Raw genomic sequence first — 16768 nt, 5'->3', positions numbered from 1 at the left:
ACCCTTACTGCTTGCCATGTGGACTATCTCAAATACATGCATCTTTATTATCTCCCTGCCTCATAATATGCATCAGAGGCACTGCAGCATGAATGCAGCCTCCAGGAAGCCAGGAAGAGGACAGACACCAAATAATCCCATGATGGAAAACGGAATTTACCACCTGCATAGCTTAAGGTCTGTGGGGAGATAAGATTTGTAAGATTTGTACACAGTGCCAAAGAAAGTAAATTGTTTTACAGAGAGGAAGATAATATTAACCTTTCCACAAAGTTTAATCTGAGAGGAACCAAGGCCATGAGGGTATGCATTATTACTCTTCTTCTTGTGGTTCCATCTGTCTCAGAGTGGCTGTAATTGCTGGGCTCAGGTGGCTCTAGGAGAATCTATAGAAGCTTTAGACCTCCTCTCTCTCTCTCTCTCTCTCTCTCTCTCTCTCTCTCTCTCTCTCTCTCTCTCTCTCTCTCTCCTTCCTACCTTCTTTCCTTCTCCTTTTCTTCCCTTTCTCTCTTCTCTCTTTTACAGTAAACACTGTGCCTCCTAACTGCAAAAATGATGGAAAGAAAGGAAGGGAGGTAAATGAATTCTTGGAATGAGAATTACCTTTTATTCAGAAGTTTAAGAGAACACATTGGTAATAAATAGAGTATGTTTAGCTTACTGCCATTTTCTGGTTTCACTTCTGTGGCTGAAAAACAGTACCAAATACACATGGGACAAAAATTTGATTTAACTCCGATAAAAAAGCCACACCAAAGACAAGGCATTAAAGGGCTGCTCAGGGAAAGAAGGGCATTTGGACCCTTTCTGCAGTTGGCCCCTACTCACATTTGAATTCTCTGTCTGTTGCAATTCTCTGTTTCTTCATACTAACTCTAGGTCAGCAACTGGTCCACCTACCTTTCCTTGCAAGATGCACAGCTTCTGCATGTGCCACACTGGTGACCTTGGTGCCGTTGACAGACAGCACCACGTCTCCAATCTGGAGCCCGGCTTCCTCGGCAGCGCTGTCTGTAAGACAGAGAGCAACAGTTTCATTGAGGGAGGGTCTCAAATTGAGTGTCCTGCTGTTTGTACTCTTTCAAAAAGGCTCTTTCTGTAGAGGGCCTTTCTTTCCAACTTTAGACAATTGCCTATGTCATTAATAAGACGGAAAATGCTCTCCTTCTAGCCTTCCTTTCATTTCCAGGACTCACACATTCATCCAGGCATCTGAGCGGCCCCTTTGCAATATAATAGCAAAGCTGCTCAGAAACTCAATCTATTCATTCACCAGAAGGTTGAACTGCTAGTTCTCATTCGCTCTTTGCTGCTAGGTCTCTTTGTAACCCTGAGAAAATCACTTAACCTCAATATCTTCATCTATAAAAAGGGGTGGGGGCAGAGCGTCTCTGCAGGATTGTTGCGGGAACAAGTAATTGAAATACTTACGAAGTTGGGACAAAAACAGATCTCAGAGTAGTCAGAGAAAAAAGAAATAAAGAGCTGTTTTTACTTTCAATGTACAGGCTTCTTTCTGAGCCATTTTAGAAAAGAAATCAAAAGTAGCCCAGGCTTTAGGAAGAAGGCTGTGCAAGACAGGGAGGACTTTCCTAGAAATTATTTATTTTATCCTTTGAATTTCTAGGACCTGCACTTACGACAACATATCTAATATTCTCTAGGGGTAAAAAAGAATGCAATAAGATATTTCAAGGTTAATGCATTTTTAATAAGGTCTTTCATGTATTTCACCAAAATCCTTCTTGGAGAAGTTTAACTTACTTTCTTTCTTTCTTTCTTTCTTTCTTTCTTTCTTTCCTTCTTTCTTTCTTTTCTTTCTTTCTTTCTCTCTTTTTTTTGTTTCAGTTTAAACCCATTTCCTCTTTATTAGATCTCAGGGCTGGTTGCATATGTACTGTTCATGGACTTGCAGAATGGTATGCAGTAATATCAGGCTTTTATTACCTAGAATGTCACAAGCCTCCTCAAAGAATTTTAATCTTAAAGCAACATTCAGTTGGTAAAGTAACATGATGTGGAATATTTTTAATAATTACTACAGTCTGTCTAAGGCTATTCATAATATTAGGGAAAGCCTTCCCTGATTGATATGCAATGGCCCACCAATATAAGCAGGCAGGTGAAGAGTAACAGTTGATACATTCACATAGTTACATAGCATGGTGCTTGTAATAAATATAGACTTATAGTGTGGTTGTTCACTGGAATTTATTCCTCCATAGTCTTAAAGGAATCAAAGCACTTGTTCATGGCCATGCCTCTGGATCAAACTCCAAAATGACAACTTAGGTCTAGAGACATTTTTTAAATTAATTTTTGTGTTCCCTATGATACCAATAAGTAAGTTTTGTACATAAAGGTCTTCCCATGAATACATATTGAATGAACTAGTGAATACCCCCAAAATTATATGTCATAGTTTCTATCTTCAAGGACCGTCAAACTTCATCAGGAAAAAAAGACATGCGTAACTAAAAAGAAAAAGGCATTTGTAATACAGTGAGTGAACTAGAAAGGAAAAAGATATTGTAAAACTTTGGAAAAGGAAATTTTTCTTCTCATTTGATGTGGTTAAAAAATGTTTTTCAGAGAAACAAAACCTCTAGGTCTAACTCTGATGAATACATGGATTCTCTGCAGTAGGAAGTAATAGAGGGAGCAGAGTGGCAGAGACTGCTAGGTGGTCACAAACACCACTTGTCTTCTGCCTGGAGTCAGAGTCTTTCTGAGACTCCTTTACAGGTGGGCATGCAGCAGGAATGAGTTCTAGCCATTGGAAGGCGAATGCAAGTTAAGCCAAAGGCTGCTCCACAGCAACAGCCCCACCGGCCACCCCTTCGTGCTCTCTTTCCATCTGCCTGCCGGATTGAGATGATTTCAAAGCCTCAGGGGATACAGATTCATAAGAAAAAAGAAGCCTGAATCGTAAACAGGATGTTGAGTAGAATCACCTTTCAATCAAGAACATCCACATGAGACTATTAATGTGACTGATGAGCTTTGTTTGGTCTTAGATCATTATTTTTTGTTACCAAAGCTAATATAACCTCAAACAATCAGCAAGCCAAGAAAGAATTATGAGAAAAGGTAGGAAATAAAATGCTTCAAGATATGACAAAAAAGTTGGCAATTCAGATCAACTGGAGGAAGGGCTGTGGCTAAATAGGGTTGGCACCGAAGGCAAGGCAGGAAAGAAAGCCAAAGTATGAAAAGGGTCTTGAAAACGAAGATGAAGAATTTACACTTGATCCATCAACAATAGAGGCAGTAAAGATTGTGAGCAGAAAATAGACACAAGTGGTTTTAAAGAAGATTAATAGAATGGAGAGAGATGAAGTAAAGCTGATAAGCATGTTTAGTATTATTGGAATTTATTATTAATGTGCTGCACTCATGTGCACACGTGTCTATTTACTGGTAATGGACCATAAGCACTTAAAGTACATTTCTCAAGCTTATAATCTTGGATACTTGGTAGGGGATCTTTAAAGATTGGCTGAATATACGTGTTTGTTTTGAAATACTGAGACAGCCATGTAAGAGAAAAATTTAAAATTTTTATTGGAATGATGAAAAATATGTTTAAAATAAAAATATGTTTAAAACTTAGGCCTGAGAAATGGATTCAGAATTCATAACAAAAAGGACAATTGTAAGGATAAAAGTGCAGAGCACTGGAAACAAAATCTTGATGAGTAATTACCTTTAAGAAGAAGGAAAAACAAAGAACAAGGAGGAACAAAAAGAAGGAGCAGATGAGATTCTAGACAGCATGGTTTCAAGAAGATAAAATCAGTGGAACCAGGGAAGAATTTCAACATGAAGAGAATAGCAATCGTTCTATAACAGGCCATGAAAGTAACTGTAATAATAGCATTTCTAATTCTAGTCTCTTCAAGAAGTGGTGAAATACGAAGACTGAGGAAAGGTGATTATATTTGGAGATGGGAAAGTAAATAATAAAGAACTTTAATGATTATGGAAGTAGAAGGAAATATTTGAGCACTTGTACTGATCAATATGTTAAATGACTGACCAAAGTTATACACTATTAGAATCAAACATATGTTTCTAGTAATGAGTTGTCTCTCTTAAGTAAAATTTGATTTTAAACAATCATATTTATACTGAAAGGATCTATCAATATTGAAATAATTCTTTACAAACATGTAAAAGTCAAGGGCTAAAGTAATATCTTTTAGGTATTTTTTTGTTACCTCACAGGAATGGTTATATTTGGGCAATGGAATTGCTAAGTTGATGTCTTGGAGAGTATGCTGACTGTATATGGGTTTGGGGTATGCAGAGGGAGCAATGTTCTTTGCCTGACAAGTGAGTTCATACTGTCTAGCCCTTGTTTTCATATGTCCATTTTGGTTAATATTGCTGAGTATTAAAGAATAAGTCCTAATGCTTAACATGTTAGAAGTAGCAAAGTGGTCTTTATGTAAATATTACTTTGATAGATTTTAGGAAGGACTGCCTTCTAGAAGTGACCTTTGTTAGTGCCACCTCCCGGGGCTAGCTAGACATGGTCCTGAACTTAGTCACTGAAGTGGTGAAAAGGGAAAAGGGAGGCTGAGGGGAAGGGCTCTTTGCTAGTATCTTCATATCTGCAAGATGATTTTAGATTATAACCTCAGGTTATATATAAAGTTTTTTGGTAAAGTACTTGGGTTTCTTGTGCACAAAGTTCATACTGGACTGTACAACATCTAAGCTTTATACATGTCCTGAGCTGATAATGTATGATAAAAAGTAGAGCTACTAAGTTAGCCATATTGTAAAATCTTTTTGTTATAATTGATAGAAAAGATGCATCATGGACTTAGAATTGTTGCACCACCTCTGGGCAGTGTGTATCAGGACTTGTCAGTAGGCTGGCAGCAGAAGGGAAAATGAAGTATATAAGGACAGACGAGTGAGTGTAAAGTGTGTGTGTATATGTGTGTGTGTCTTCTGGCTATACTATAGGAATACATTAGTAATTTAGTGACAACATACCTTCTTACTAATAATTTAATAGTAGAGATCTGACAACTTGGAAACATGGTGTAGTCTGTTGCTTTATGTCTCATTTTAAATTGAACCTTGAGAGAATGTAGTATTTTAATTGTAATACTGCCAACATTTCTCTCTAGATGTCTGTTAGCATTTTTGTCTTCAGGGAAATTGTTTCTCCAAAATGGCAGAATTACAGTTTTGTTCTAACAGATTGATTTGGTGCAATATATTCTTGGTTATCAAAAAATACTTTGTAGCTTTGGGATTTTGAATCAGTGAATATTCATGTTGTATACAAAAGCATAACATATATGTATGATCTCAGTCACACAAAACAGCAAGTGTGTATGTACCTGTAGGACATAGGACATGCCTAACTAAGCTGCTTATGATTATGACTTTGTTCTCTGCTTCTTATGTTTCGGTGTCCTGTAATCCACCAAAATATACACATTTTTATTGAGATATAATTCACCTACCACATTCTTCATCATGAAATTGTACAAATCCATTATTTTTCATATGTTCATGAAGTTGTGCAATCTTCACCACAATCTACTATGTATTAGAACATTGTTGTCACTCCAAAAATTCTATAGTTGATAATAGGCACTTCCTGTTCCCCCAACTGCTCAGTCCCAGGGCATCATTAATTTACTTTCTGTCTCTACGTGCTTGCCTACTGTGGATATTCCATATAAATGGAATTATAAAAAAGTGTGGTCTTCTCTGTCTGGCTTTATTCACTTAGCATAATGTTTTCAAGATTAATCTGCATTTTAGCCTGTAATCTATTTCCTTTCATTGATGAACAATGCTCCATTGTGAGGATAGAGAGTGCATTTCTTAGCACTTAATTGGTCAATGGACTTTTTGATTTTTAGTAAGTAACACTGATCTAAAAAGTTAGAGAAAAAAATTGAAATTTGTGGGCATATGTCTTCATTTCTCATGGGTATATATCTAGATATAGAATTTCTGGGCCCAAGGTAACTTCATTTTATATAAGGTTTTGAGGAACAGCCAGGCTGTTTCCCAAAGCAGCTGTACTATTTTATATTTCCACCAGCATTGCGTGAGTGTCCTGGATTTCTCTACATTCTTGCCAATGTTTATTATTATCTGACTTTTTAAAAAGTCAGAGCCATTCTAGTGACTATGAAGTAGTATCTCTGTGATTTTGATTTGCATTTCCCTGAGGGTTACTGATGTTGAACATCGTTCATTTACTTCTTGGTTATTTGTATATCTTCTTCAAAGAAATGTCTATTCAAATCCTCTCCTCATTTCTCAATTGTTATTTATCTTTGTGTTATTAAGTTATGAAAGTGAAAATGATTCATGTTTGTAGAGGAATTATTTCCGGAGTGTAACTCTACTGGGTAGTTCATATAATTGCTTTTAACTTTAATTACAGAGGGGCTGTGTTTCTCTATCTTACAGTGCAACTTACAAAGATTTCCTTTATCTAATAATTATGGTGGGAGTTTGAGGCATTAGAACTTCTTTGCAGAACAAGATATCTCAAGGTGACCCAATAATAGTACAGAGATGTCTGCCCTCTATGGCGTTAGTCTTGGGAATGGATAGAAACATTCAGCCCACATTTCTCAGGGAGTTGTGAGATAGTAAAAAGACAAGATCATGATTTTTCTGAATTTACATTTTTCTCCAAAGGGATATTTCACTGCACAGTTATGTTTATTATAAAAAGCTAAATGCTTAGTTACTCCATTCTTTTATGTGTATTACATACAATGCAGAACCAGAAAAAAATTCTAAAAGAGGTTGGTACATATCAATTTAAAAACTGTACAATAACAGTAGCATTTTAAATTCTAGACTTTCCAGAAAGAGGAGCCTCGTCCATAATTTCCTCTATACTTTGCCCTTTCTTAAGTATATAGTTTTCAAGTTTGCTTGGTATCAAAGTTGAAACATCTGTTTCTTTTGTTTATGCCAACAGATCTCACAAGCATTTAGGCTTTCATAGAAAATGTTCATGCAAATGCCAGCCAGTTGTGGGCAATTAGTTACGTAAGCTCCAAGCAAGCTCAGCCTCTGTATACTTATGGATAATCATTTCCATCCCACCTACAGGTCTCCTTGCTTTATCTTTTTTATATTCAGGGTGTAATTAAGCTTTTCTACAGCATCCAGAACAATGTTTTGTGGTATGAATAAGATTCTCAGAAGGCCTGAAAATATGTGTAATTTTAAAGTCCCTCAACCCCTCATTTAGTAGATTTGACTAGACAATGGATTTCAGAGAGTGCTCTTCAGCATTGAGGAATACATTAAAAAAAAATGAGACTCAGCAGCTACATGAATCCCTGCTGGAGCAGCATTTTCTTATGTTGAATAAAATCCTAGGTTAACTATGTATTGCACCATTTCTACTACAATGAAGATGTCTCAGCTTTTCTTACTGCAAAAACTCAGGGTATCTTAAATAAAATGTCATTTTTATTTGCCTCACATTTGAATGGATGAGATAGAGTTAACTGTCTCAGTTGAACAGAGATAGAAATTAAATAAGTCATAACATTTTATTAAACTACATTTACTTATCTAGAAAGACAGGTTTTATATATTTTGTAAAAATATCTAAAGGTTTTAGATATTTTGTAAAAATCTGAACTTATGAAGTCAAGCCTGTTTGAATTTTAAAGGGTAATAATTTTTATACTGCTTATAAATTTCTTTGTTTCTCTATTGAACACTAGTCTCATGAAGTCAAAAAGAGAGAAAGCAAAGGAGAGGAGAAATAAATGTAGGGAAATCAGTAAGATGAGAAAGAAGAGAAAAATGAGATGAACAGAAGGAGGAGTAGGGAGAAAGTGGAATGAGAAGGTGTGAAACAACCATTAATACATTACCTAGGAATAAACCTTGATATTGTTAATGTTGGAATACTTTTAAAAGTATAGTAAAAAAAGATCTGAAACCAATTTATGCTAAAGAGTTGCCTGTCTTTGTACCTATAAAACAGAAACAGCACCAGACACGACTATTTTGTGGTCTTATTAATTTGAAGGGCACTAAGAGGCCAGGTAAAGTTGACCCCAGACAAAATTTGCAATTTTTATCTTTTGTCATTTGAGCCCTATGGCAAGGTTCCTCTTCAGCTTTCTCTCCCCACCCCTACCTCCCATTAAAACTCTCTCCTTTCCTTAATAACTAAAGAAATTATTTGCTAAACAGATACATATACATTTGACTAACTGGTTAAATTTTAATTGACATTCATTACACTAAAGTAAGAATATATCCATACAGATGCACTTTAATTTCTAATTATACAATAAGAGACTTTTTCCCTGCATAAAATAAGTTTCACTTTAGTGACTTGACCCCCTGCTTTCCTGTAAATATTTTACAATCTAAAATTTAAATCTTTAAGAAAAAAGTGAAAATAGAAACAACTACTAGAATTTTGATTTTGATTACATCTTTAGGCAAATTTAAGAAAGAATGAATATCTTTAAACGCTAAGATTTAAAGATGATGAAGATGGTTTTCCTGCTGTTGATGTAACACTTCTTTGATTTCTTTCTACATCTCTAATTTTTTAAGTGGTGATCTTCCCAACTTTATTACAATTATTCCCATCAATCCCCTTTCTCTGAGGCTTTCTGTCCCACACATGTTGTGTCTGTCTTATACATATGGACACTGCCCAGACGACAGACCCTGAGGACTGGGACTGGCAGGAAGCTTTGACTGCCTCACTTGCTAATCATCTCGTCTCACTTGAGGCCATGCTCACCCGGGCTGCCCAGCCAGCGAGGAGGTGGGGCTGCTGACCAAGCAGGATCCCTTTAATGGACACTCTGCTCAGGGCTTCTTATTATTCTGTCTCAGAATTTCTCAGCAGCACAGTGAAGTCTGACTCTTCCTACCCAATCCCACTTCCTCTCCTCTCTTGGGTGCCGGACAGACCCGCGTTAAGGTCTGAAGTCTTTTCTGCCTACTCACCGTCTCTGCACTTTGTCAGGCACAAAGGTTTCCTTCAACCCCTTGGGCTTTTATTTTCGGTTTATTCTCAGGTGATAGGAACTGTAAAAAAAGGCGCTCCCTTTGTTACTTTAAAGAAGTTCCTATCTGTTACCAATTTATTGATATTTTGTCAGTCACGAGAAGGTGAGAGTGAAAGGGATCAAACCATGCAAGAGGAAGGATGAGCTTTCAGTAGGAGGCAGAAGAAAGGCAAAAGGTGCATTTGAAGATACAGAGGTGAGATTTCTGATAAATTTAGAATGGGAATAGGAAATAGTCACAGAAGTAATCCATACTTACAAGTCTACAGCAGGCTCTAGATGAGGGAGGAGAGAAAATTTGCGATGGGTAAGACGTCTGCAATTTTGATATTTACACTAGACTGGCTTATAGTTTTATGATTATTAGGGTGGAGTGGATATTAGTGACAAAAAGGGCAGTGTCCTTATTGTCTAAAAGAGAAGACAAAATGTAAAGACTCATCTCAGAACTAATCCAGAGGGGGAAGAAGGAATCTGTAAGGTAAGTTCAGTAGAGAGCATTGAGCAAAAGTTATTTTATGTAAGACTTGATTAAATCCTGCTCACCCTATAGAGTTAAATATTAGGGACAATGTTAGTTCAACTTTGCAGCTAAGAGGAATTGATGTGATATTTAATCTATTTACTAGTTTTAGCAGTTGAGGATCAATTAGGTCAGAATCAAATCACAAAAATTCAAAAGCAATTATTTGGTGTGATAGGATTTTTTAAAAAAGTGAGATGTCCAGTACTATTCTATCAAGAAGAGGCAAAGCCCTTCCTTTGTGTTTGCTAGGTGGTGTTTTATTTGTTTGTGGTATTCTTGTTTATGACATTGGGTGCAGAGTGCAATTGTGTCTGGATAGCTTGAGTCAGGGAGGTTAAAGAGTTCCTCCTGGTCTTAAAACGTCATCTCCTTCTGTTTTCCATTAGGAAAGCTTCTGGATCATAAAGGAACATTATCACAGCTTTCAGCCCACGGTGGGCCCTGATTTTCTGGTAGTAAATAAGTTGAAACAATCTCATTCTCCTTGCATTTGACCTAAGTGAACCACCTCACAGTGGTCCCCAGTGGTTATGGCAACATGAAGATTTTTAGGTTGGAAGCCTGTCCTCTTTTTTTTTTTTTTTTGAGTCTATGATTTATGATAGGAAATCCAGAACTCATGAAACTGTTTTGGTTCCAACCAGGAAGCTTGCAACTCCAGGGAAGAGAATGAAAGAAATCAAATTGTTGATGAAATGATTGAGCCATGAAATCAAGCACCTGTGCTATCTTGTAGCTTTCAGTTTGTGCAGTCGATTCTCTTCGTTGCTTAAATCACTTTCAGTCAGATGTTCTATTGGTTGCAACAGAGAACCCTAACTGAAATAAATCATAGTGAAGGAACTCTGATTTTGATGGTACGGATTCTGAGATCTGAACACTGGTATTGTCATGATTATAGATATAAAATAGTAGGCAAGTCATTTAACCACTTTTATTTTTGACATACTTACTGTTAAATGGATGTGATATTATCAAGCTTCCAGTTCTGTTACACAGATAACCAGGAGGAACATATATAAAAAGCTGTGTGCAGAAGAGGTATCTCCAATGAATGTGAGTTCTAAAGGAAACCATTTTCTATCTTGATATTATAAATAAATAAATTTTTTTCCTTTAAAACCTAATGAAGGTGAAATATATATTGATGTTATGGAGTGCTTAGATAATTCCTCTCAGGCTTCAAGAAGACTAAATCTGTGCATTTCATAAAATCTGTGCATTGATCACATGGGGTCAGTAATAAAATGTAAGAAATTCCTTTAGGACAAATCTAAAATTCCTTAGTGGGCCAGGGAGACCTCACATTCCATCTGGGTACTCAGTATTTGTGTTCTTTATTCTCATGGCCTGACAATTGATTTAAAGATTCCATTAATATAAAAAAAATGGGTTGTAGTCTGAACAGTTTCCTGCCCACTGTTGTCACCAATGGGTGCTTAATGGTGGCCAGGAGCTAATCCTTTCATCTGCTGGCCTGGTCATCCCGGTGGCCGTGGCCAGAACTGAGTAATCACCCACTTCCTTATAGCCAAGAGGGAGGATTCCCAGTGGAATCCCAGGGCATCCAACCAAAGAAGCCTGGCTGCTCGCTGACAAAGATGAGCTGTGTCCCTAGTGGCGATAAGGTCAGAGAGGGACCAGGGCAGAAGGGCAGAGTGGGAAGGTGGGATCCTCCCGAGATGGTTCCTCCTCTCCTTTCTGCACCATGCTGTGCCAGCCTCGAGTTCCCAGGGCTCTCACAGCCCCTCAACAAGCATTACTGGGGAACCCACTGTGTTGCCTCATGAGTACTGCATGAGTTATCAAGGGTAAATGACGGCTAAGATACTATTCCTGACCCTAAGAAACCCACAGGCCAGACAGGGAGTTGGACAAACAAATAACTGACAACAGTGTCCTTCGGAAACACCCTAATGGCTCTGAGCCCCTCTGTGGTGACTTTATTACTCCTCCCTTCCTGCCTCATGCTCAGGGTGGACATCTTGATCGGATACTCCTACCAAGTGGACTGCTGCCTCTGGCTTTTCCCAGAGTATTCTCATGTTAGAAACCAAAAATGTTTTGTTGTTGTTGTTTGTTTGTTTTTGGTAATGGGGATCGAATTCGAGACCTTGCGCTTTCGAGGAAGGCGGCGGAACCACTGAGCTAAATCCCTGGCTCCCCAAAATGTTTTTAAGATCTGAATTTCACAAAAAATCTACTAATTCCTGATTCGCTAATTAAGAAATAAAGGTAGATGAGAAGCCATAAGGCTAATAATTTATGGGGAATAGAACTCCTCCAGAAAATATTAAACACACTGGCAAGTGGACAGCTGTGTACTCTTAGGAACCTCTGTCTCTCCACAGTTGAGCCCTGTTTCTGCAGGTACAGGCAGGGCTCTCTGACAGGAAGGGAAATCAGTGCCCTATGTTGATGAGAGAAGTACTTTGCATCAGGAAAGCAGCATCTCAAAAATAAATGATTAAAGTATGAACAGTTCTCAATCATGATTTTTTGAAAGCTACCATACCCAAGTTGCTTCTACTGCATACATATGTTTTTCACGACTATAATATACAGATTATTTCGTGTATTTTGCTAGAGTTGTGATCACTGTCTTGTATGAATTAAAGCTTTTATTTCAAGTGAAACCACTTACTAGCATCCACTTCAGTTACCATGATGGGTTTGGAGAACTGAATCCGGAATCCCCAGGGATAATCTCCAGTTCCTTTGAACAATCTCACAGTTTGCTCACGAACTACAAAGAAGGCAAAGAAGATATTGCTTTCATTTAATGTTTAGATACTGTAGCTATATGTTTTAAAATAAGCTATTATTTATTTTTATTATGTGTTAAATGTAATAAAAACAATGTAGACTAAGGAGTATCTAATTTAAAATTGATGGTAGACTTTTTTTTGTACGGGGGATCAAACTTGGGTTCTTGTGTGTGCGAGGCAGGCGGCGGAACCACTGAGCTAAATCCCCTGCCCTGATAGATTTATTTTTAAGGAAGAGGAAAATGAGGCATGAAAAGTAAAAAATTTGCTTGAGTCACATGATGAGGAAAAGATGGTACTCTTAGGCAGCAGGACACCCAATGCTTCACTCTTACCCATGGTATCACAGCTACCCTGTAAAGCACCTCAGCCTTACCAATCTGAGTTGTTTCGATCCACAAATAAGAGACATGTATAGTAAGGTTACATGTGGAAATCAGAAAACTGAATCCTCACCCATACATTTAGGTCTTACAAGAACCCAAGAAGAGCTGAATAATTGAGCTTCTTAGAAAACAGAAACAACTGGTCCTTGGAGAACCTGGAACTCTCAGGTTATGCTAGATTGAAGATAGAGAGTTCCAAGAACTTTGCTGGAAGAATTCATGGTTTTGGGAGACCCCTGGTCATGCTGACGCCAGCAGACGGTGTGGAAGAGCCACAGTATCTGAATCCGCACAGCAGAGGTGCCAGGGGGAACATAAAGGCCATGGTTATGAGCCCCAGAAGATAGAGCAGAAATGAACAGAGAGGGCCTTTCTGATGCTCCCCAATGAAAATTGAAGCCCACTGGGAAAGTGAAGAAAAACTCTTCAATAAAAGACACTGGACCATCGTGGTTGGTAAGTTGGTGGGATCAGCACCTCCCATAGAAACCTGGACTCAAATAGGGAGGGAGGGAGCCAGCTGGAACCTGCAGTAGAACCTTGCAGAGTTTAATCCTGCAGGAGGTCAGGGACCTCAATTTGGACCTTGCAGCCAGAAATCAGCCTGAATCTCAGTAGACTACAGCTGGCTTGCTGAGACTAATCGATTTAGACCTGCATACTGCTGCCCCCATTACCTACCAGGACGGCAGAGACATGTCCTAAGGGAGGCCTTTTTTTGTTTGTTTTGATAAATATATATTTATATATATATTTTTTTTCTTTTCTTTTCTTTTTCTCTCTCTTTATACCTTCTGGCTCTATATTTCTCTCCCTCTTTGTTCCTGTCCCATTCTGAAAAATTTCTCTCTGTCCTCTCGACTGTCACTTTTATAGGAAGGTGAATACAATTTCTAAGCTTCCCTATTGTTGTCAGTTTGTTCTGTACTTGTCTCTGTTCTTTTGCTCTGTCTTATCCTCCTGTCTTCAACAGATCCTCACAATTTGCGTGATCTTCCCATATCCTCCAGCCTCACCTCTAACTTTTCCCTCTCCCTCTCCCTCTATCTCTCTACCCCTCTCTCCCCAACCCCTGCTAAATCCTTATCCTGAAGGAGAAATTTGCCATATTGAAGGGTCTACTTACTACAAACATATTTTGGGCTGGCCCTAGATTTTGATCTAGCTCACATGGTTAAAGGGGACAGATAAACTGCTACCACAAATTGTCATTTTTCTAAGCTGTGTTTGATGCTGATTGTGTCAATTGGGTTAAGGTGTTGTGATTGATCTAATGAGTTGTCCTCCCTAGTATACTGAAAACAAGATTGCCTAAAAGTCATTAGGGATTCAAAGCCTAAAATGTCCAGCTCTACATGGAAGATATTTCTGAGAAGCAATCACTCTATAGGGGCTCTAAACACCAGTAATAAAGATACTCAAAATAAGAAATATTGGAGTATCAGCCTAGGAATTAAAACAAAAACCAGCACCAACAACAGAATTAAAAATGAGAAGACACCTTTGCAGGACACAAACACAGACTTTCAGTTCACCAAAGGCAAATTCTGGGGGAAATGAAGTGGAAAAATGTGATAATCAACCACCTGGACACCCTGAACTGATAGCACAAGAAGTAACAAAACAAATGAATGAGGCTCTAGAAAAATTCAAAACAGAAATAATTTTCCAGATAACTACAGAGATGGTGAGCAGAGTGAAAGACATGATTAGAGGCTCTAGAACAGAAACAGATAAAAAAATAGATGAGCTCAGAACCATGCTGGAAGCCATGAATGCCCAGCATAAGGAAGAAATGGAAACCATGATTTCCCAAAATGGGAAAGAAATGGAATCCATGAAACAGATTTAAACAGATATCCAGGAGATTAAAAACTCCATTGAAAGTATTCACAGCAGATTGAGTGAATGTGAAGATAGAATATCAGATACAGAAGACAGGATTGCAGTTAGTGACCATGAAAACAGAGGTTTCTTCAAAATAGTAAGGGACCATGAGAAATCAATCTAGCAGCTGCTAGATGATGCAAAGAAGAAAAACATAAGACTGATAGGATTCCACAAAAAAACAGGAAAAAGTACAAACGACATAAAAAAACTGTTCACAGAAGTAATAGTGGAAAACTTCCCAGACAGAGGCAGAGGATTGGACATACAGATAAGTGAGGCATGTAGAATTCCAACTAATCATGATCAAAAATAGCTACAACTAGACATATAATAGTCAAGATCCCAGAAATGCAACAGAAGAACAAAATCCTACAAGCAGCTAGAGAAAAGAAACAAATCACCTACAAAGGAAAGCCCATCAGAATCACAGCAGACTTCTCAACACAAACCCTCAAGTTAAGGAGAGCCTGGAGTGAAGTATTTCAAGCCCTAAAAGAAAATAATTTCCAACCCAGACTGTTGTATTTTGCAAAATTATCTTTCAAAATTGATGGGGAATTTAGATACTTCCACAACAAAGAACACCTGAGAAATTTCATGAACACAGAACCAGCACTCCAAACAATTCTAAACAATATCCTAGAAAAAGACATTGAAGGTCACAACTCCATGAGGCCCAACAGAGGGAAGCCACCAGGCAAGGCAAGAAACTAAAGGGAAAGGGGGAAAATAAAAAATAAAAGAGCCAACAAAAGTAAAACATCATGACAAGGATGAGTCAATATTTATCAATTACAACCATCAATGTTAATGGCCTCAATTCACAAACCAAAAGAAATAGATTGGCAGAATGGATTAAGAGGCAAAATCCAACAATATGCTGTATACAAGAAGCACACCTAACTCAAAAAGAAATTCATAGACTGAAAGTAAAAGGATGGAAAACAATTCTCCATGAGACAGGAACCCAGAAAAAAGCAGGGGTAGCAATCTTATTTGCAGACAAAATAGATTTCAAACCATATCTAATTAAGAGAGACAAAGATGATCAGTACATCCTTGTGAAGGGAACAATCCAGAAGAAAGAGATGGCAATCATAAATATATATGGACCAAATACAAATGCCCCCAACTATACAAAACAAATGTTAATGGACATGAAAAACCAAATAAGCACTAATACAATTGTAGTGGGAGGACCTCAATATCTCACTGTCACAAATAGACAGATAATCTAGACAAAAAATGAATAATGAAATTCTAGAACTGAACCAAGCTTTTGAACAAATGGACTTAATACATGTCTACAGAGTGTTCCATCCCACAAAATCAGAATACACATTGTTTTTGGCTACACACGGGTCATTTTCCAAAATAGACCACATGCTAACTCACAGGGCATGTTTAAGCAAATGTAAAAGAATTGAAGTTACCACCTGTATATTATCATACATAGTGCAATAAAATTGGAGATCAATACCATAAGAAACCACAAAACCCCCACAAACACATGGAAATTGAATAACACTCTCCTGAACAACCAATGGGTCACAGGGGAAATTAAAGAAGAAATTAGACAGTTTTGACAAGTAAATGATAACACCAGTACAACATGCAGAAATCTATAGGACACAATGAAAGCAGTTCTACATGGGAAATTTATAGCACTGAATGCCCATATTAGGAAAACAGAGAGAGCTCAAATAAACAACCTAATGCTGAACCTCAAGCTTCTAGAAAAAGAAGAGCATGACAAACCCAAAACTCGTACAAGAGAGGAAATTATAAAGATCAGAGCAGAAATCAATGCTATGTAGACTAAGAGAATGATACAAAAAAAATCAATGAATCTAAGAGTTGGTTTTTTTAAAGAATAAATAAAATCAATAAACCCTTATCAACTTTACCAAAAAAGGAAAGAAAAGGCTCAAATCCATGCAATTAAGAATGAAAATGTGAAGTCACAACAGATCCAACAGAAATCCAGGGGATCATCAATACCTACTTCAAGAACCTGTACCCTAACAAAATGGAAAACACAGAAGAAATGGACAGATTCTTAGATACATACAAATTGCCAAAGTTAAATGAAGAAGATATAAAAATTCTAAACTCTCCAATTACAAGCAGTGAAATTGAAAATGTAATTAA

The 16768-nt window shown here is 37.5% G+C and overlaps 1 protein-coding gene across 1 annotated transcript in view; it reads right to left on the bottom strand.

Moving 5' to 3' along the window:
• The window catches only part of LOC101707070 (uncharacterized), a 123437-nt gene that overhangs the window by 70258 nt on the left and 36411 nt on the right, over positions 1–16768 (bottom strand). The window contains 2 exon segments of the mRNA XM_087180891.1: positions 901–1011; positions 12218–12319. Of these exon segments, the coding sequence (XP_087037017.1) occupies positions 901–1011; positions 12218–12319 (213 nt within the window).

This window comes from Heterocephalus glaber, unplaced genomic scaffold (genome assembly GCF_053883595.1).
Source record: "Heterocephalus glaber isolate CG9 unplaced genomic scaffold, H.glaber_assembly_v1.0 deba00001465, whole genome shotgun sequence".
Taxonomy (NCBI): domain Eukaryota; kingdom Metazoa; phylum Chordata; class Mammalia; order Rodentia; family Bathyergidae; genus Heterocephalus; species Heterocephalus glaber.
This window is presented reverse-complemented; position numbering and strand designations above follow the sequence as displayed.